At 41.7% G+C, this 19,238-nt stretch overlaps 2 protein-coding genes across 5 annotated transcripts; one reads left to right on the forward strand and one right to left on the reverse strand.

Annotated features, from left to right (window-relative positions):
• Positions 1 to 427: 427 nt before the first annotated feature.
• Positions 428 to 10,859, reverse strand: chrne (cholinergic receptor, nicotinic, epsilon). Of its 2 annotated transcripts, XM_035434061.1 has the most exons (14): positions 10,793 to 10,859; positions 10,515 to 10,551; positions 9,630 to 9,742; positions 9,109 to 9,242; positions 7,977 to 8,021; positions 7,627 to 7,736; positions 7,172 to 7,327; positions 6,252 to 6,349; positions 4,885 to 5,085; positions 4,242 to 4,356; positions 3,917 to 4,031; positions 3,421 to 3,628; positions 1,459 to 1,592; positions 428 to 1,284 (listed from the first exon to the last, which is right to left on the reverse strand). In XM_035434061.1, the coding sequence occupies exons 3-14, from the start codon at positions 9,715 to 9,717 to the stop codon at positions 1,069 to 1,071; spliced, it is 1,620 nt and encodes a 539-aa protein (XP_035289952.1). In that variant the 5' UTR covers positions 9,718 to 9,742; positions 10,515 to 10,551; positions 10,793 to 10,859; the 3' UTR covers positions 428 to 1,068. The 2 variants fall into 2 exon arrangements, with proteins under 2 accessions (XP_035289952.1, XP_035289953.1); XM_035434062.1 differs by lacking the exons at positions 7,172 to 7,327; positions 10,515 to 10,551; positions 10,793 to 10,859 and having other exon boundaries at positions 9,630 to 10,056.
• gltpd2 (glycolipid transfer protein domain containing 2) lies at positions 9,157 to 18,595 on the forward strand. Of its 3 annotated transcripts, none has more exons than XM_035434063.1 (7): positions 9,157 to 9,283; positions 12,469 to 12,624; positions 13,028 to 13,062; positions 13,763 to 14,469; positions 15,486 to 15,544; positions 15,744 to 15,934; positions 16,356 to 18,595. In XM_035434063.1, the coding sequence occupies exons 4-7, from the start codon at positions 14,391 to 14,393 to the stop codon at positions 17,059 to 17,061; spliced, it is 1,035 nt and encodes a 344-aa protein (XP_035289954.1). In that variant the 5' UTR covers positions 9,157 to 9,283; positions 12,469 to 12,624; positions 13,028 to 13,062; positions 13,763 to 14,390; the 3' UTR covers positions 17,062 to 18,595. The 3 variants fall into 3 exon arrangements, with proteins under 3 accessions (XP_035289954.1, XP_035289956.1, XP_035289955.1); XM_035434064.1 differs by lacking the exon at positions 9,157 to 9,283 and adding an exon at positions 12,032 to 12,177; XM_035434065.1 differs by lacking the exon at positions 12,469 to 12,624 and having other exon boundaries at positions 9,172 to 9,283.
• Positions 18,596 to 19,238: the final 643 nt, after the last annotated feature.

The raw sequence follows: 19,238 nt of genomic DNA on the forward strand, positions 1-19,238 counted from the left end.
GCACTTTTCACAGAGACACATACCCAAGATGAAACAGTCCTTATGACAACGGCACACAGACAGGTACGAATAAAATGCATGAGGGGAGTAAAACCTCAGCACCTCAAATGGTGTGAAAGTGATTGAATTTTGGTTGTACCAGACAAATTTGAACTCAAGTGAAAAGACAAAAATGATGGGCTGTATTACCTTCTAAAATTACCTTCACACGATTGCAGATCAGTAAAAGCTCAGTAAAAGCAGTTCCATGGGAAAGTCCACCTGCAAACATATCTAGTGTAGCCCACAGCTAAATGAAGCATGATACGTTTCAATCACACATACTCAGTAAGTAATTTAAATATATATTTAAAAAAACTCTCAGAATGTAATTTCACTAGAGAAACACTTATGGTGGTACATAAACTTGTCTGTTTTTTGTGTAGGCTTGCTGTGCATAAGTGTGCTGTGTGTGTGTGTTTATGTGTATATGAACCCTAGGTATTACTCATAAGATTTAATACATCTTTTTCATTTTTTAATTTATAGTACATTTTTTGTCTTCATATTTGTTGTTTCATCTGATTTACAAGTGTTAAAATTCAATGTATCAGTAATACAACAGTAGTTCAATTCAGATTATCGAATATCCATTTTTCTATGTGTTTGTGCACACATGCCTGCTCATGCACAAGCTTGTTTGTGTGTGTGTGTGTGTGTGTGTATGCGTAAATACATATATAATAAAAATGAAATAATATGTAACCCAACTCTGTAATGGACCCAGAACATCCAAACAATACTTGAAATTCCTGAGCCCAAATAGCCCCAGGTAGCGTTGCCCTGAGATTTCCTTTTAATTACCCAATTTAACGCATGTATTATTAGGTAATACTAATCCCAAGGGAGCTGGGATTGAGTGGACCTGGTGAGGAGACAGGATGAGAGTGTTGGAATCATTATTAACCACATGATCAGGTGTTTTTTAAACTCATTATTGTGGTCTGATTGCCCAGAGTGTACTCCTCGCACATGTCTCTAAGTATAAGAAAAGTGAGTGATCAAAGAAGAATAAGGCAACACAAACTCTTACAACTGAGATGTTGCATCCCCCTGCCCTTCTGGGGAGGAGGTTGGCAAAATGGGGGCATAACGCTTGTCCTCTCCAGGGAAAGGGAACTCAGGAGCCTGGTTAAAATGTCCCGTGAGGAAGATCGCCACCGTCCCAAGGGAGAAGAGGAGTAACGCAACCCAGAAACACACCTTGTCAATCATTTTCCCGATCAACACCCAGTTCTCTATCTCCTGTGAGTGAGACAGATAGATGGATGGATAGATAGATAGAGAGAGAGAGAGAGAGAGAGAGAGAGAGAGACAAAAAGAAAAAGTGCACAGGGGAGAACAGATGTTGTGAGAGAGCCAACATACATCCAATATCCTATATGAGAGCACACACACACACACACAGGCAGCACTCACAGATCCAATATCGTTTTGCTGCTTGGTGCTCTCTGTGATGAAGTTGCAGGCGTCCACACAGTCCTTTATCTCTGGGGCAGCTTGAGCGAGGCTTTTATACAGGCTGGCTGTGGTACTGACATCAATGCCATCCACTGAGGGGTGATACAGACACAAAGTCACACAGCTGTAGATACTGTAAAAACACTGCCAAAAGAGGGCAGTAGTGAGCTGCTGTTGTATAACTGGCTACACATAAAGTATTTCCTGGATGGCAAACCACCTAAGAGCATTCCCAAAATAAATATTTACAATTGAATAAAAAAAGGAATTTGTGTTCACAAATTTTATTGCTACTTAAATTGCAATTAAAAAACCAGTAATGAAAACTATATGGGTTATCTAGTCTCCTGCCAAAATAATAGCGGAGCTATGCTTGTTTAAAATATACAATGCATCCCATAATAAGCATGAGGGAGTCACATAATATCCTTTATCAGGACTAGGTGTCAAGTAGGATGGAACATGTGTGAGTGTGATGTGACCTAATACATGGAACTGAAAGACAGAAAGTGCATTACAAGTCAAATGTGAAGAGACAACCACATATACGGGTTATTTTAAACAGAGATCTGGGCCGGGTTCAGGTCGTTTTTTTTATTTTTTATGAACAACTTCGGGCTTGGGCTGGATTCAGGTTTGTTTTCTAGTAAGTAAAAATGAATTATTATTTTATGCCTTAAATGTATTTCTATTTGAAGAAATAAACTTATTTGAACTCATTTTGCGCACGTGAAATCTCTTTTTCTAGTCCAGGTCAGTGCCCTAATTTTGCAGGGGATGAAATTAAACAGAAATTTGCAAACTTAAAATTCCAAATGAGTCAGGAACGGCTTTGTTGTGGAAATATCATGACCTCATTGTGACTGGACATTGTGACCAATGACAACAAGAAGACTGATCACACCAAACTTGGAGACACCATCCAAGAAATAGCAGAAACTTTGCAGTCAGCGAAGGCACTAGTGAGACATGTCAAGCAAACAGGTCTGGTAAACCAGCTGACAAAAACTGGACGTGTAGAGTACTAACCGGTAGGACAGTGTGATAGGTTTATTAGCATATCACACTGCTCTGCTGATGGGCCTTTGTAAGCTGTGTAGCTACTTTTTACAATGGCATTCGGAAATAAAATAGGAAACAGTTGCTATAAATGTACATCATAAATGTAACAAGGTCAATAAATTATGGGTACTGCTACAGTAGCCATTTCAGGATTGTATGCACGCAATTCAGTCCTCTACCAAGTGCTAAAATGGCGAGGTAAGTAATAATCTGTTCCCGAAGTAATTTTTGAATATAAGGCATTATTTTTCTTTACAACAAATCAAATCATATATTGTTTTAAGCAGTCACCTGTCCTTGAAAAGCTAGTATGTATTTCTAAGTCAAGTTTAGTGAGAATTGTTTTCTAGGTGACCAAAAAACATGATGTTACAATTATGCTGCCTCTAAGTTGCTACAACAAACAACATGCTTTTTTTTTGTTATGTGTTTGCAGAATGGAAATGGATTTGGGTTTGGAAATAGGGACACTAGATGCTGTTGAAATCCATCTACATGTAGTGTCTTTTTGGTGAGACCTATATGGTGTTTAATATTTGTCAAAGAAATGAACTGTACTCATCCATGTGTTCAACCTTTTAAGTTAGTTCAGAGTTTAATGTTAAATCTGTTCAGCTATTGCTTGCCGTGCTGACAAAGCACAATTTTCAGGATGCTCCAAGTGGTGAATGGAAAAGAAACAGCCATTTATAATAAGCAGACACCAGGTCGGTCTGTATCGTAGGCTATTTGCTTTGAAAAAGCTTACCTGGATGTTAAGAAACAAACAAAAGTAGCTTTCCTCATTGATTTGGACGTCTCCACAACTCAATAATTTCACATCAATAAGGCCCCAATGTTTGAGTGAGACTATCTTACCGAAAGTTTGACCGAGGCCGTGTCTCTCTTTCAGTCTGTCGAACATGATCTCGCTGCGAGGATGTTTCAGCATGTACTCCTCCGCTCTCTGCATCATATTGAATGTGCTCCCTCTGCGCTCTCTCACTGCATCCGACTGTGCGTTTTCGTCATCGCTGTTGCCCAAATACGACACCCCTAGGAAACGTGGAACAACCTCCAGGAAAACCTGGGAGAGGTTCACAGTGCCATACAACAAAGAGAAAATGGGAAAAGGGTTCCCTAAAATTCCTAATACATAAGCAGTTTGGACTGGACAGACTTGGCTCTGCCTTTCTTTATGCTCTTGGAAACAAAAGCCATAGGGACAAAGCTGGTATCCACAGACATGTTTGAATCTTTTAAGATGAACACAAAACCCATGTTCCGTGCTGAAGCCTACAGCGATGTAAGGGAGGAGTTTTACCATAATATTCCAGAAAAATGTACGTGTGAAAATGTGAGGTTTCTGACATACGTGCTTGATGGATCGGGACATGTTGTGGCTACTGGGACTCCGGAGGGAGTAGTTGAGGACGATGATACAGTTGGTGACGATGAGAGTGGTTACGGACATGACGAAGATCAGGTACCTGAGAGAGGAGAAGGGGATAAAAGAGGGAGAAGAAGCAAAAAGGCAAACGAGTCTATGGAGGATGTATCATATATAGCCTGCAAAATCTGAACCAAAAAACACAAGACTATGTTGTAATGAGGCATAGACTATGCGAGTCTGAAATTCAAATGTCATAAAAAAGAATGACCAGATGTGTTAACACACACATACTCAAACACAGACTCACTTGCCAATAAGAGGGACTGAGAGAGAAGTCTGTGGAATCTTTTGAGAAACAAGGATAAGAAAGACTGTCTGAGCCAGCAGAACAGAGATGGACACAGTCAACTTTTGACCACCAGCTGAGAGACAGAAAAAGAGAGAGAAAAGAGAGAGAAAGGAAGTCAGCAAAGGAGCACTCATCAGCACTGCTTCCAACCAACAAAACAGAACAAAATAAGTTATCAACCAGTCAAAGGAACTTTATCCGCAACATTGGAAAAATGGAACAAAACCCCAAATTAGATTGTTATTTGGCCCAGGACAGAAAATATGAAGTGGCTGAGTATCTCTACCTTGTCATAGAAAAGAAGCAGAGAAGAAGAACTGATCAAAGCATACAGTCATTGCCACACACACATACACACGCACACACCCAGAGAATGCAGACACATACATACATTTACACACATGCAGCCATAAGTTCGCACGTGAAAGATCACACAGACACTGTGAAACATCACACAGACACTGTAACACAAAGACCCAGTCACACAGAGAAGGTGTGGTCACACGTATAGACACAGGGCAACAGGACAATCACACAAACAAACAGCCCTCTCCCCCCACCACCACCCCCACCACCACCACCATAGCCTCAGTCCACTGACCCTGTGCAGGCAGGAAATAGGCCAGCACTACCAAGGAGGAAATGAGGGAGCAGGGCAGGATGATGTTGATGATGTAGAACAGAGGCTTCCTCTGAATGACCAGGCCAAAATGCACTTCCTGATACTCCAAGTCATCAGGGGAGTAGCGATGGTTGATTACCTTCCTGGCTGGGCGGTGCCTGATGGCCCACTCTCCATTCTCTACGTGGAGGGAGAAACACAACAATGAAATTGGGTAAACAATCCTATTTAGCAGCTATTCAGCCAATGAGGTGTTTCAGGCTATAAAAAGGCATCTCCTAGTATTCCGTATCAGCTATACAAGGCAGACATTTAGTTTACAGAACACTATTCATACTGCAAGAGTTGTTTATTTTATCAAAAACTATCAATGTTAACTTACATAGTAATTTATTGAAAAATTAGTTATACATATTGTATGACACCATTATGATCAATGACAGAGCAATGCTATATTTTAGGCACAAAACTTCAAAAACAAATTTTGTACTTCAAAATAAAAATTTGAATTTTTTAAGGCACTGTTCTAGTGTATGGATGAGCCCCATAGTTGTGTATCTTGGCCATGTCAGTGCAAATTTCTAACAAGTTTCATTACAAAAACAAGTTGTATTAAAACTACAACAAAGGTCACATTCTGCCAACCACCAAAGTTTCGTATCAGCCCACCTGCAGGCGACAACCATTGTAGTTTCAATATTGCAACTTGTTGTAAGCAACTTACCTTTTCAAAACACATAACAGCATCAAGATTCACATGTGAGATATTAACGCGTGTAATTTGTCACAGAACAAAACGTAAAACTCTCTTAAGCTCATGTTAAACACAGACTTTATTTTCTGCAGAATTCAAAATCCCTATTGGAAAAAAGTGTGGAAATCTGCCAAGTGAACCCATGTCTCAAAAATACTAACTCACTTCCGGATTTTAGGACTACAAACTGTAGCACTCTATTGCGAGGTGGCTAGCTTACTAGCAAATGTGACTAAATGCAACTAATTACTGTGATTACTGTGATCATAGCGAGTCATATGCTAGTTGTTCACTACTGCCCTCTTTTGAAATTTTTGAGAAATGTGACCAGTCTGTGGACTCCTGCAACCAAGCAGCAGAAGGACATTGGATCTGTGAGTGTTGTGCTCATGTGTGTGTGCGTGTGTGTGAGAGAGTGTTTGTGTACATGCTCACATGCCTGAGTTTTATATATACAGTATACGGTATCTGATATATTTTCCTCTCAAAGAACTGTCTGCTCCCCTATTCCCACATTCTGCACAACATGCTCTCCCTCTGCACATAGGTCTGATCTCTCTCTCTCTGTGTATAGGCACACGTGTTATGTTACCGGTAAAGGCCTCTGGGTCTATCGCCACCCACTCAATGGTCACACCCTCCTCCACAGCCAGTATCAAGTCCACCTCATTGGCACTGTATGTCTGAGACCTGAACCGGTTAAAGGAAAGAAAATTCATCACCTCACTCATAAATGAAATGCACTTATGAACACAGCCTTTTGTAGCACTAAAATTATGTTTTAGGAATGTATGTCAATTCTTGACTACTCTCGTTGGAATTTTTCTCCCCAAAATGTATGACAGACAATGTCAAACAAGCCTATGGCAGAAATGGCCATGGGACATGGCAAGGAGGGCTTACTTGGTGGGACACTTGGTCTCAAAACGAGGTTATGTCGCCCCATCCGAAAACCCACTGCCACCCCAACCCCATTCGCGAACACAACAGCCCTCTCAACCCATCCTGCCAAGGCCCTGTTCCTATATGCCACAAAAATGCAACATCAACAAAGGAGTGTGAGATACATAGTAACAACTGACTGGAGACTCGCAGTCCAAATATAGCACTGCCTTCCATTTATACATACAGGCATCGCATCACTTTTTACGGATTGGCAGAAAGTAATAAAGTGTGGTAAACTAGCATATAGCACAGCCTGCATTTATGCTTTATGTCCTTCTTATGAAAGTTAACATGTGTCACTGTAAGTAGCAGGCTAGTTGGTACATGGTAATGTTAGCAAGTTGTTACTCAACCTGATAGAAGAAGAAATAAAAATACAGCCTTCCTGGTAATTGTAGTTAAAGTATGGGTGAAACAAGGAACCATTCTGAGAATATTTGTATCTCCAGGGATGTGAGCACTTTTATGGCATATTCCATCTGCGCACCCTTCTACCTCCACACCTCCACCCCTCCATCAACCACCACACCCGACCCCACCACCCCGGGATCCCCCAACCCTGCCAACCTGAAGATCAGGGTACAGTTCTGCCAGTCAAAAGGAAAGTAGGTGATCTCTATAGAACAGGTGCTGCGGAAGATGGCAGGGGGGAGCCAGTACATGCCTCCATCACTGGAGATCAGCACGTTAGCGTAGTACGCCACGTCAAACTTGCCATCAATACTGAGGAGGGGACAGAGGAGAGGTGACAGAAGGAGAGACGGAAAGAAGTTGGAGAGAACACAAGATGAGTTTGAAGTATGGGAGAAAAAGAAGAATAAATTTGGCAAGGGGGAGGAGAAGACGGGATAAGGCCCAAGTGAATGAATGGAATATAGAGCAACATTGTGAAAGGAATACAACAGAAAAAGAGAACAAATCTGGTCAATCAAAGCAGGCAGTAGAGGGAATTTAATATAACTGCAGGTCCACATTTCTTTTCAGTCATCCCTCTTTCCCTCCCCTCCTCCCGATGGTCTCACTTGTTCTCTAGGACGATGTCTGGCAGCCACACTGTACTGTACGGGACACGAACCACACTAATGCCATAGTATAAAGTTTCGTTCCAGGCCAGACGGTAATCATGCCATTGCTGTGAGGTAAAGAGGGAGAGACAGGAAACATTGAATGACAAACCAAGAGGGAAAAAATAGAGAAATAACAAGTGATTAAAGGTAAAGAGGGTCAGTGTGAGGCGGAGCATGAGATGGATTCAAACAAAAGGAACAGATGATGATTAAAAATGGCAGTGTGGGAAACAAGAAGTTACCACTGAGACTATAAGAACTACAGGAGTATTACCGTCAAGAGGAGAGGAATGTAGGCTACTCACAATCTCAATCCACACATTGGTGGTGAGGGTTTCCTCTTTTTCATTCTAAAAGACAGTGAAAATTCATGTTGACACATGCACAGAAGCACTTAACTATTATTTCAACTCAACATACAGTACAGTGCAAAAGTATTTCCCTCTTCCTGATATCTTCTATTAATACATATTTGTCACACTGAATAGTTTCAGATCTTTAGACAAAATGTAATATTAGGCAACCTGACTAAACACAAAACACATTTTTAAATTATTTCCTTTGTTTAATGAAAAACTTTATCAATATCACCCATATCACCCATGTGAAAAAGTAATTGCCCCCTTAAACATAATAACTAGTTGCACCACCAACTACAATAACAAACAAACACTTCCTATAATTTGATGTCAGTCTTTCACATCGCTGTGGAGAAATTTTAGCCTAATCTTTGCAGAACTGCTTTAATTCAGACAAATTAGTAAGTTTTTTTAGCATGTTTCATGCTGTTGTTTCAGGTCCTGCCTCAGCATCTCTATTGGGTTCAGTTCAGGACTTTGACTAGGCCACTCCAAAACTGTAATTTTTTTTCTTTTCAGCCTTTCAGATGTGGGCTTGCTTTTGTGTTGTGGATCAATGTCTTGCTGCATAACCCAATTACGCTTCAGTTTCAGCTCACGGACAGATGACTGGACATTCTCCTTAAAAATGTTCTGGTACAGAGCAGAATTTATGGTTCCTTCAAAAATAGCAAGTTGTCCAGGACCCAAGGCAGCAAAGCATCCCCACAGCATCAAACTACTACTACTACACTTGGCACATTCAAAATGGATCCAGTGTAAATTTCAAAGCAGATACAACATTCCAAGTTGAGCAGCAAAGCAACGTGGCTGGATAACTGTGTGCGGATCTGTAATTTGGCAAAGCTCTGGCACAACTCTACTGCACATTCTGTACTTTGCCATGGCCGAGTCATGGGCAGGTATGGTAGTGCAGAAGAGTATCATAGATGCTGCATCAAAGGTGGAATAATAGGCTTTGGCTGATGCAGTGTTGTGCAGTGCACTGCAGGGTGTGTGCTACATTGATGTGGGACAGCAGTGTGGCAGTGTGACATGAGGCAGTGGTGAGAAAGGGGTGCAGGAGAAAGGGTCTCACCAGGGAAATGAGGTTTGTTAGGGTGAGCTTCAACTGCACTTGAACCTTGTCCCCCGGATGCTCAGCAGGACGGATATTCTTGTTGTAGCCTGTCATGATATCCTTAATGAGCTGGGACTCCTCATTGCCACTCACTGTGGGAAGTACAGAGAGATAAAGCACTTTCTCCGCACTGGTGAGTTACAGCATCAATATTATTGCTTTTTTAAAACGTTATTTCCATCAATGTGCCCATTACTAAGCAGACTAACACTAAAAAAAGTTGTAAACTTTCTCGTGATAACGAGGGAGAAGTAAACGAGCAAGGGAGGAGACCAGATTACTGACAATAAATAATTCTAATGTAGAGACAATAACAAAACTGTCGCATAAAGAAACATTGGCATGAATGAAGAGAGAGAGAGAGAGAAAGAGAGAGAGAGAGAGAGAGAGAGAGAGAGAGAGAGAGAGAGAGAGAGAGAGAGCTGTAAAACTATCGCCGACCACAAAAAGGCAAAGCACAAATGTAAACATAAAGTTACCTTGCATTATAAGTAGCAGAAGTGACACTGCAGCCAAACTTGACCAAAAGGTCCGGCCGGCCATTGCCGTGTTCGACGTGTTTACCATCCGTTCCTAAATGTCTGAGAAAGAGCTTGAGAGAAAGAGAAAGCGAGAAGTTATTTGCGAACCTGCTCCACTACCCTTCTCGCTATCCCTCGCCTAGTTCCTCCAGCTGTCGCTCGCTGCGGGTCGGGTTACACAACCGGCAGCTCTAAACTCGGTTTTAAAGTCACACTCGGGTCGCCAGTAATAATCATCATTATCATTGGACACTGATAGCGATGATAATGCCACAGATTAAGATGGCAATACTTCAATTTAATATGTCAACGAATTATACATTTTTAAATAGCCATACATATCACTGAATGTAGACTACATCACATGTGATGTTAGAAAAAATATTTTTGAGCAATAAAGCTTCACATAAGTGCCAGACACAAAGTGTAATCACGTGGTCTGTATACGTCACTGTGAAATTTCCAAAACGGAGTATAATTGCTTCGTAATACTGCAATTATCATTAATATTCCCTTTGGGAGTTGCCCAGCACGTCAGCCCGCACAGACAGTGAGCAAGGTGAACAGGTGGGCCAGGGGCCTAGTCGGGAAGCTGCTGCACTGCCTGCTCCCTTGGCCTTGAATATAAATAAATACAGCAGTGTCCAGTATAGTCGAGCGCCTTGCAAATCGTAACTCCGAGCAGCCTCTGAACAGCTCCCAGCTGCTCATTGTACTTTGTCATGGTTGGGATAGAGTCCAGAGAAGTACCTGGAGAACGGAAGCATTTTTGATTGGGTATGTGTGCGCACACGTGTGTGTGTGCATATGCATGCATGTATACGGAGCCAGAAATTTGAGTACCTGAAACTGGTGATGAATCCCCAAATAGCTGTAAAACCTAATTATGCAAAAAAAAAAGAAAAAAAAACATCACAAGCGTGTTACAACAGCCCTTCATGGTTTCAATTTGGCAATTAAAAATCATAGATGATAGCATTACTAATATTCCTGATGAAATGAACATGAATGCCCCTCTACAATTTGAATTCTCCCTCCCTTTAAATTTGAACAACAAATCAGAATAATTGTCTAAGGCCATTTTTGGAGTGTTATGTGTGACAAAGTTTACATTTACTTACCTCATGGAAAATGCTTGACTCTTCCGTGGAATTCTCTTGTGGTTGGCCGACTGGTGGCTGGACAATTACATTTCGGTCACTGTTAGACAGTTGCGTCAATGCCCCAAATGAGGAATTCAAGCTGTGTAATTACAATGACAAAATGTTGTGTTAAAAACAAGTTTAAAACGTTTGATGCAAAGCTCACATTGCATTTTATATTCAACAATTAGCTACAGTATAGGTCTTATGTTCTCTGTATATTCAGTTTCTCTCTCTCTCTCTCTCTCTCTCTCTCTCTCTCTCTCTTCCCTTCTCTCCCCATTTAAACACCCTAACATCCACTGCCATGGAAATGTAACCTTTTCCCAAGTGCACATCAAACCCACATCCTAAACAGGTGGACACTGAGCTCCATCACACCTGGTCCTATCTACTGCCTATCAGTGTGAGGTTGTGGCTGGGCAGTATATACAGATACAAACAGAGCAGATCATTTAGAAGGCTAAAATAGGTGTACATTAAAACATCTAAATACATAATCTATTACAGCAACAATCACAAGGACTACATTAGGGGCAAAAAAAGACAAATATCATCCACCAATCTCTTTTTATCACATCTACATTTTCTTTGGAAATTACACTTACTCAACTCCTTCCTCAGACAGATACTCTTATTTTGCAGTTCCTAATATAACCAGCTGCCAACGTTGCGTTGTCTGTGTGTCACTTGATTTCACAGCAAATGGGCCAAGCTTATGTGTGTGCCTTGTGAATTCCAGGGTCTTCAATGCTCTATTAATACTTAATGAAATTGAGATATGTTCCTTGGGGGTAATCGGAAACAGTATATCCTGGCTGTGCCCTATGGTGTATGGTGTACAGCGACCGGAGCCAGGCACAGGACATGTGATGCTACTCAAAAGAATCTTTGATCTCTCTCCAATGTCTAGAAAAAGAACTTAGAAATTCCGAAAGAACCTTGACATAAGTACATACAACTGTGGACAATGTTGACAGTACTTGAGTTTGAATGTGAACAAGATGCTCCAGTTATACCTCTACCCACCACCACCACCACCAGACATTTTTTTCAACCCACTAGCTTAGGCTAATCGTCAGTAAGCCTTTTGGCCACACTCTATCTCATTGTGTAACACAATGATATTGATCGTTAGGAAACAGTTAAGCTGTCACCACCTTTGTGATGTGGTAAGCTCTGATAGTATTACAGGAAAGAGTTAGCATTGCTCAGATGAGCACCACAGAAATAAAACTATGCTCCCTGTAATAGCAGGCTTGACATCCATGAAATCATCCCTGCAGGAGTGGGTGGAAGTATTGCTTTAAAATAACTTTTGACTATCCTATTTCCCTGATCATTTCAGTTTCGATGAATCGAAGGTGAGTTTGCACAGGGGCAGTTCTGTCACTTTTCATTCATAATGTGTAGTTTATCTGTATTTTGTCTTGTTTGTATTTCGTTGCTGGCTGCAAATTATGAAAAGACAGCAAATGCAACATTGCTCATAATAAAGTAGCCTCTTGCAGTGTCTGTAAGTCTATTTTTCTAATTTCCCTCACAGTTTCAGTTAGAGTATCAGTCAGCCAGCTAACAACCAAGGCAACCGGTAACATTCTACTGACATAACTGTGACACAATAGCAACATGATATCATTGTAACCACATTACAGAAATGTTGTCAAGGCACGAGGGGAAGCAGGCAAGGATGACAGTATGCAAGGCATAGTGACAGCAACAGGAGGCTGAATACTTCACTGCCACTCATTCTGTCATGGATTTGATGAAAGAAGACTTCGTCACTACTAGCTATTAGGTTTCAGCTCATTGTGAGTAATCAAGAAGTAAAGAAAATGAACCATGACATATTGTCTACTATACACTACTATAATCTCACACTGCTATCAGAAAACCTTATGGACTGTTACCATATGTTAAATATGTGAGTGATGAGATATGAGTGTGCTTGTGTGTGTCTGTATGTGTTTGATTGACTGTATCCCTTTGAAAATTGTATAGTCAGACTGTATCCCTGACTGTATCCTACTAGTCATGTTATTAGTTTTGCATGCGCTAAAAGGTTTTGTACATGCTAAAGGTCGTAGTAAAACAGGCCCATAGTGTAATTTATTAACCATTGATTTAACAGGCCTACAAGCCAAAAACTGACTTTCATGAACATGCCGCTTTTTTTCTTTTCTCCTCCTTCATTTGGTGCCCCTCCTGCCCCAGATGGTTGCCGCTGCTTCAGATGGAGGCCATCCTAGGTGACCACATGTGCTGCCTATGCCTAGAACCGGGCCTGCTCACAGATGTCTTTTATACACTCATTGCAGCTGCATCTCATTTTCCAGAGATTATTTCAAAAAGTTACTTACTACTACTACTGTGGTCAGATAATGGAGGCAACTCAGACTCAGAGAGATAAGATCTGTGTAAATTCTGTTTGGGAATGGGCAGGAGGGAGATGTGAATCTATTTACTTTCTTGTGGCTCTCTGACCTGCCCTCAGCGAATCAGAGTGTAACAAACTACAGAGACACGGTGACTTTTATACCACAGGCTTCAAACAACATTGATTTAGATCAGTAAGCCAAGGAAATGGATCAATGATGATGGTCAAAGTATGTGAGATGTGGCACACTGCCAGAGTTACTGCTGACCATGGTTGCAAATCTGTTGGATGGAATGGAATTCAAATTAAAATGGGCTTTGCTGACATCATAACACTTGGCCACAACAGTTTCAGGAGTGCTTTTCGCATGAAAAATTATCACACAAAGTGTGATTCAAGCACTGTATAAATTTGTGATATATTGGGAAAACTTAAAAAATAGCAGCACCCAAAATGCACTTTCCCCCCCTCAGTGTTTATTTAGATAGTGTCAAGTCACAGTGTCCCTCTAAAATGGCTATAGTTGAAGTCTGAATTACTGCCAGAATAACAGAATCCTTCTCCTCTCCTAGGATAAACATTGTTTTCAATGTCAGGCAGGGCTGAGGATTGAAGACTGAGCCATCATATTTTGGGAAATACAGTATCCTTTAGGTGTTAGTTGTTTATGTGGTGCAAAGATAAACACAATGATGAATTTAAACTGGGGGTTACTACAGGGCAGGTTGTTCTAGCGTTATCAGAAATACAATGACTGACCTCAGCTAATCTCTGGACTCTTCAGTTGAGCAAGAAAGACAGAAACTAGCGACAGGTGAGCAAAAGAAGAGTGGTAGAAGCCACAGTGGTGAAGGAAAGAGTGAGCAGGGAGAGAAGGGAAGAGAAACAAAGAAGGGGCAAGGGGACTCAAGGAGAGAGGGAACTTTCAGAGGAACAGTTAGGATGATGTGTTGCTGCACTTGCAGTGTGAACAGGAAATAAAGGAGAAAAGAGCACAGTTTGCCTTCAGCGCGCTCTATAGGGCAGAAGCAATATGGTACAGAAGGAGAAAGAAAGATATAAGTAGAGGAACAGAACAAGAGACAGACAGAGTGAAAGTAAGGAGAGAGCAAGAAAGAGTAGCAGAATGAATAGATAGAGGGAACAAAAGAAAACATCAAGAGGAAGAGAAGGGAGTGGACACAGTGGACTTAGACAATAATGGTCACCATGGGAATCAAAACCAAGGCAGCTGTGGCCATCGTGATTCTACTGGTGTTCCTTGGCTCAATGTGGCTCCGTGAGTACTCTCTTTTATAGTAAACACGTTCTTTGTTACTGTCCAGTAACAAAGACAGAAACACATTCTCTATTACTGTCCAGTAACAAAGGCAGAAACACATTCTCTATTACTGTCCAGTAACAAAGACAGACTCATGAAATATATACTGTATACAGAGAAGTAAATAAATAAATGTAAAAAATGAAGGAAAAAAACAAGATAGAAATTTGTGTGTAACTCTGTATGAGCACTGGTCCGCATTTGCTAACAGGTGTGCCACTATGCCAATGTTCATGTGTGTGACTGTCTCTGCCTCTGAGTGCATACGTATTTGCCTGAGATTCATCTGCGGCAAAAAGGGTTTGATCATTCGAGTCACCAGCGGTCTCAAGTTTCCTCACTCCTGTCATTATTTCAGTGGGATTGTCAGAAAGCCTATAGTCACTATATTACTCATAGCTGTATCACCTGTAGTAAAATCATGCCTACATAAGCCTTTAGTTTCCTGTGTCTGTCAATGAGTAGTCGATATGCTGTATGGTGGCCTATGCACTGTGTGGAGCAGTAAAGTGCTTGTTTTTAAAGAATACTAGCTTGCCATTCCAAAGCAGGCAAGGAAATAGACGTGGACATATATACTTGCAGTAATGTTCCTCTTAGAGTAGGCAAGTGGGCTACAACAGCAATAAACCATAAGCAACTTTATTGGTCTTTTATTGCCATAGAAAGTGATGACATGGCAGGTCCAGTCACATACTCTGAGGATATATACAGGCATTTAGCAGACGCTCTTATCCAGAGCGACTTACACAACTTTTACATAGCATTTTTACATTATATCCATTTATACAGCTGGATGCATACTGAAGCAACGCAGGTTAAGCACCTTGCTCAAGGGTACAACGGCAGTGTCCTACCCGGGAATCGAACCTATGACCTTTCGGTTACAAGCCCAGTTCCTTACCCACTGTGCCACACTGCCACCCTATGCATGCACACAGCAACAGCAATAGTCAGATTTTCTCTTCCCACAGAGGGAGGCTTGGAGAATCAGTGGCGTTCCTGCATGAAAGGCTTTCCTCAAGATCAAGAGGTAAGAAACAACAGAAACATCCAATAAGACAGCCTAATTTATTGTGCGATTACACAAAATTTACAGGACTTAAAATTGCCCGAAGGGTATATAGGCTGTTGCTCACAAACTCATACATGTTGTAAGGTGCTCTGGAGATAAAGTTGTAAATTGAGTGAGTCATATTTACAGTCTACCTCTCTCTCTCTCTCACCCTCAGCCTGTCATTGTTACTATACTCAATGACACAGGCACAGACAGTGAGAGGGACACTGACAGGGTCCCACTGGGTAAGTGTCCTGGTCAGGATTTCCAGGTATCTCGGCTGCTGTCTTATCTACTGGCTGCCCCAGCGCCCCCTTCTGATGTGCTTCTGCAGCCTTACCTCTCTAGCTGGGACGAACTCATCAAGTAAGGCCAGAAAACACACACTATAACAAAATAGATACAGGAAAAAATACCCACCACAAATATGCAAGCACGTCATGAAGAATGAGAAAAAAATTATTTGGTTTTGCCATGTTCAGTCCACATCCTAACATGTAAATGAGAACAACACATGAGAATGTCCCATAAAAATGGTCACATGCTTATTATAAAAATTTGACAAAACTCCTACGATTGTTTTCTTTTATAAAATATTGTGATTAAACAAATGAATGTGAGATTCTGTCAATCATATGTGTATGTAAGAAGAGGTTCCCCCAGGGTCTGGATGTAGTAGGGGGTTGTAAAATAACCATAATCCTTCAGGCTGTGGGCTGTGGAGATGTATGACGCTAGGGTTTCTGACCAGGTGTGTGACTCTTCCCCAATACTGCCATACCTCCAGGTTCATGGAGGCCTTGGGCCCAATGGTGGGTATTATCTCCCAGGAGATTGACGGAAAAACCTCCATAATCCGCCAGCTGGCCAGAAATGATGCTGAGAGACAGATGGAGCGACCGCAGGAAGAGGAAGTGAGAGAGGGAGAGGAACACATCCGCGCTAATGCAGACGGAAGGAGAGACTGGAAGGTTGAGGAGAGGCCGGGACCACAGACCGCCATTGCTGTGAAGACTGAGGGCAAAGACGCTGTCGGAGAGGAACGGCACTTTGCTGACTTTGGTGAATCCTACCTCTCCGTTCGCTCCATGATACAGGTGGAGCTGCGCCGGGGCACGGTGGACTTTGCCGAGCAGACGGACTCTGGCTGCCGCACACTTTTGAGGCTGCACCGGGCCCTGCTGTGGCTCCAGCTCTTCCTGAAGAAGCTGGGGGAGAAGCCTGCGGCCGGGGCGAGGCTGCGGAGCCCGTCTGAGCTGTGCCGCGAGGCCTACCAGCAGACCCTGGCACACCACCACTCCTGGCTGGTCCGCCGGGCGGCAGAGTTGGCCTTCCTCGCCTTGCCTGACCGAGGGTTCTTCTTCAGGCTGGTGTGCGTGCACAATCAGGATGATTTAGCATTGGTGCTGAACAGGGTGGTCAGGGCCATTGGGGAGGTATACCAGAGGACCCAGAATGCACTGGAGGAGTATAGCATGTTGAACTTGCCATAGAGAACATAAGGGAGTTGGGGCAATATAGAGCTCTCAAAGTGCAGCAGGACTATAATGCAGACACTATTGCTTACCACTTAGCACTGCATTGTCTGTACAGAGACTTCTCAATTCTGCTCCTAAAGTGAGGAAACTGGACATTTATTATATTTCTAGGACAAACCGGTTTGACCTTTTTCTGGGGTTGAGGATGGTGGGACATTAGCCCTTACATGATTGGTTTCATTGTTGCAAAACATGTCAGGACTAAAGCAGACATTAGGGTGCAGTCGCTGCAGTCTCTAATACACAAAACAAGCATCATCTGTGTGTTCTCAGACCAAATGTGATGCTTCTTATGTTTTAAAAAAATACTTTCTCACAAGTCTCCACTATGATGCCTGCATCTGAAATGATCATCTGCGCTAACAAAGGGCGCTATTCTGGGCCTAAACCTGACTAGTGCCTTAACCTCAAGGTTGCTGTACAGTCAAAGAACAAGACAAAAGCGATATTGTAGACAGCATTTGGACAAAGGGGCAAAGCAGCCACTGACACAGTAGGAAAGTGACTTCATACAGTACCTATAAATTGTTCTGAAACAAACAAACACACAAGTTGAATGTTGAGACATTTGCAAGTCTCATACCATTTATATAACGTACGTTATAATGTAGTATAATGCTGCTGACCATGTTGCTAGTCAAATCCAATACTCAAAATCCAACCTAATAAAGAAAAAAGCACCTAAAATTATAATAGTAGCTATGCATGCTTAAAAGTGCCTATGTGTGCATTACTTTTGTCAACAGTCATGATGTGTCAGTATTAGTGTGTATTATCTGCATAGTGTTTATACGTGTGAGGGTGTGTGGGTATCAGCCATTTGGAATGCAATTAATCTAACTGTTTTAGGCAAGAAAATACTCTTTTAACACCATTTAATCTCCCTATCTACTTCTCTTTACAGAAATATGATGACATGTTGCATGTGTATGCATGCTTATATGTACATGCATAGATGCTAATCAGGACTGGCAAACATCCTTCTGAACAAGAAAATCTGAAGCAAATTACATAAAACAATGTAGTGTGAGTACTTCTGTGTAGCAGGAAGGGTGTGGCAATGAATGTTGTTGCTTCATTTTGCTCTCCAAATGACTGAATGAACTGATTTCAGTGCATCGGATCTTGAACCCGTATTGCAAAGGACTGGCCTCACCAAATGAGTTCATTCGTTAGGGTCAGTTATTTCCAAGGAAGGGACATATTTCAGCAGCTTGTTTGTTAATGTTTGACTGGGAGAAATGATCTCTACTTGTAACGGCCAAAGAGCAAAGCAGTTGCACTTCCAATCCAAACACCTGACCCAAGGGTTTGGACTATTAGCCATATTCGGCTGGTCTACAGAGAGGGCAAGGGCTCAGATAAAGCCTAAGCAAAGAGTGTTATCAATCACGTGAAGACAAATCACATGCTGTGGATGTTACAAAGACATGCTCACTGATTCATCTTACTTGGGCAGCTAAAAACCAAATAAACATGTGAAATTTGATCACTTTGTCGGTTCTATTTAAAAATCCAGGTGTCTTAACTGTGACTTAATTTTAATTGTGGTTCAACTGTGCCAGCTCACAGATACCAGAGGGTTAAGAATGCTTATGCTTCTTGCTGCGGTCAGATCTCATGCAGCCTTTGACTTGGGCAAACTCCCTTCGGCCCAGTGCCCAGTCTTTCCAGTTGTATTAAATTCAACAGGCTCCCGCCCACAGATGTCAAAGCCGGGAAAGCCAAGACAAAGGTCGCACCAGACATGTTTAAAAAGATGTTCTTACATTGTACTCGAAGAATAAAGACTGCAACAGTTACTTATTCTGGGGATTTTAAATCAGCTGACTGTGGCGGTCATCAAACAAAATCTATTTTCCCTACTATTCAAAGCATACTTCACACTTCTGATATCATTACTGTATTCCACAAATATTTCTACCAACAATAATCTCAAAATGCTCTGATTAGGAATGCTGGTTAGGACCGCACATTACCAAAAAATGTATCAGACCTCCAGCATAGGTGCATTCAAACTGCTGTAATGCCACCCAAATGAGCCTACTGTATATTTAAATTCATGAAGCAAGATCCCATGAATTAGTTTTTGCCAATGTCACGAGAGCATTAAACCAGTGTGAAGCCATCCT

This window comes from Anguilla anguilla, chromosome 9 (genome assembly GCF_013347855.1).
Source record: "Anguilla anguilla isolate fAngAng1 chromosome 9, fAngAng1.pri, whole genome shotgun sequence".
In the NCBI taxonomy this organism is placed as follows: Eukaryota; Metazoa; Chordata; class Actinopteri; order Anguilliformes; family Anguillidae; genus Anguilla; species Anguilla anguilla.

What these genes read in the sequence shown, in the direction of transcription:
- gltpd2 (XM_035434063.1), top strand. Translation starts at nt 14,391, where the DNA reads ATGGTCACCATGGGAATCAAAACCAAGGCAGCTGTGGCCATCGTGATT. An exon ending in GCTTTCCTCAAGATCAAGAG is followed by an intron (nt 15,545 to 15,743) that starts GTAAGAAACAAC and finishes TCTCACCCTCAG; the next exon opens with CCTGTCATTGTTACTATACT. An exon ending in AGCTGGGACGAACTCATCAA is followed by an intron (nt 15,935 to 16,355) that starts GTAAGGCCAGAA and finishes CCATACCTCCAG; the next exon opens with GTTCATGGAGGCCTTGGGCC.
- chrne (XM_035434061.1), bottom strand. Translation starts at nt 9,717, where the DNA reads ATGGTAAACACGTCGAACACGGCAATGGCCGGCCGGACCTTTTGGTCA. An exon ending in CTATTTCCTGCCTGCACAGG is followed by an intron (nt 4,357 to 4,884) that starts GTCAGTGGACTG and finishes TCTGTCTCTCAG; the next exon opens with CTGGTGGTCAAAAGTTGACT. An exon ending in TCAGTCCCTCTTATTGGCAA is followed by an intron (nt 4,032 to 4,241) that starts GTGAGTCTGTGT and finishes CTCCTCTCTCAG; the next exon opens with GTACCTGATCTTCGTCATGT.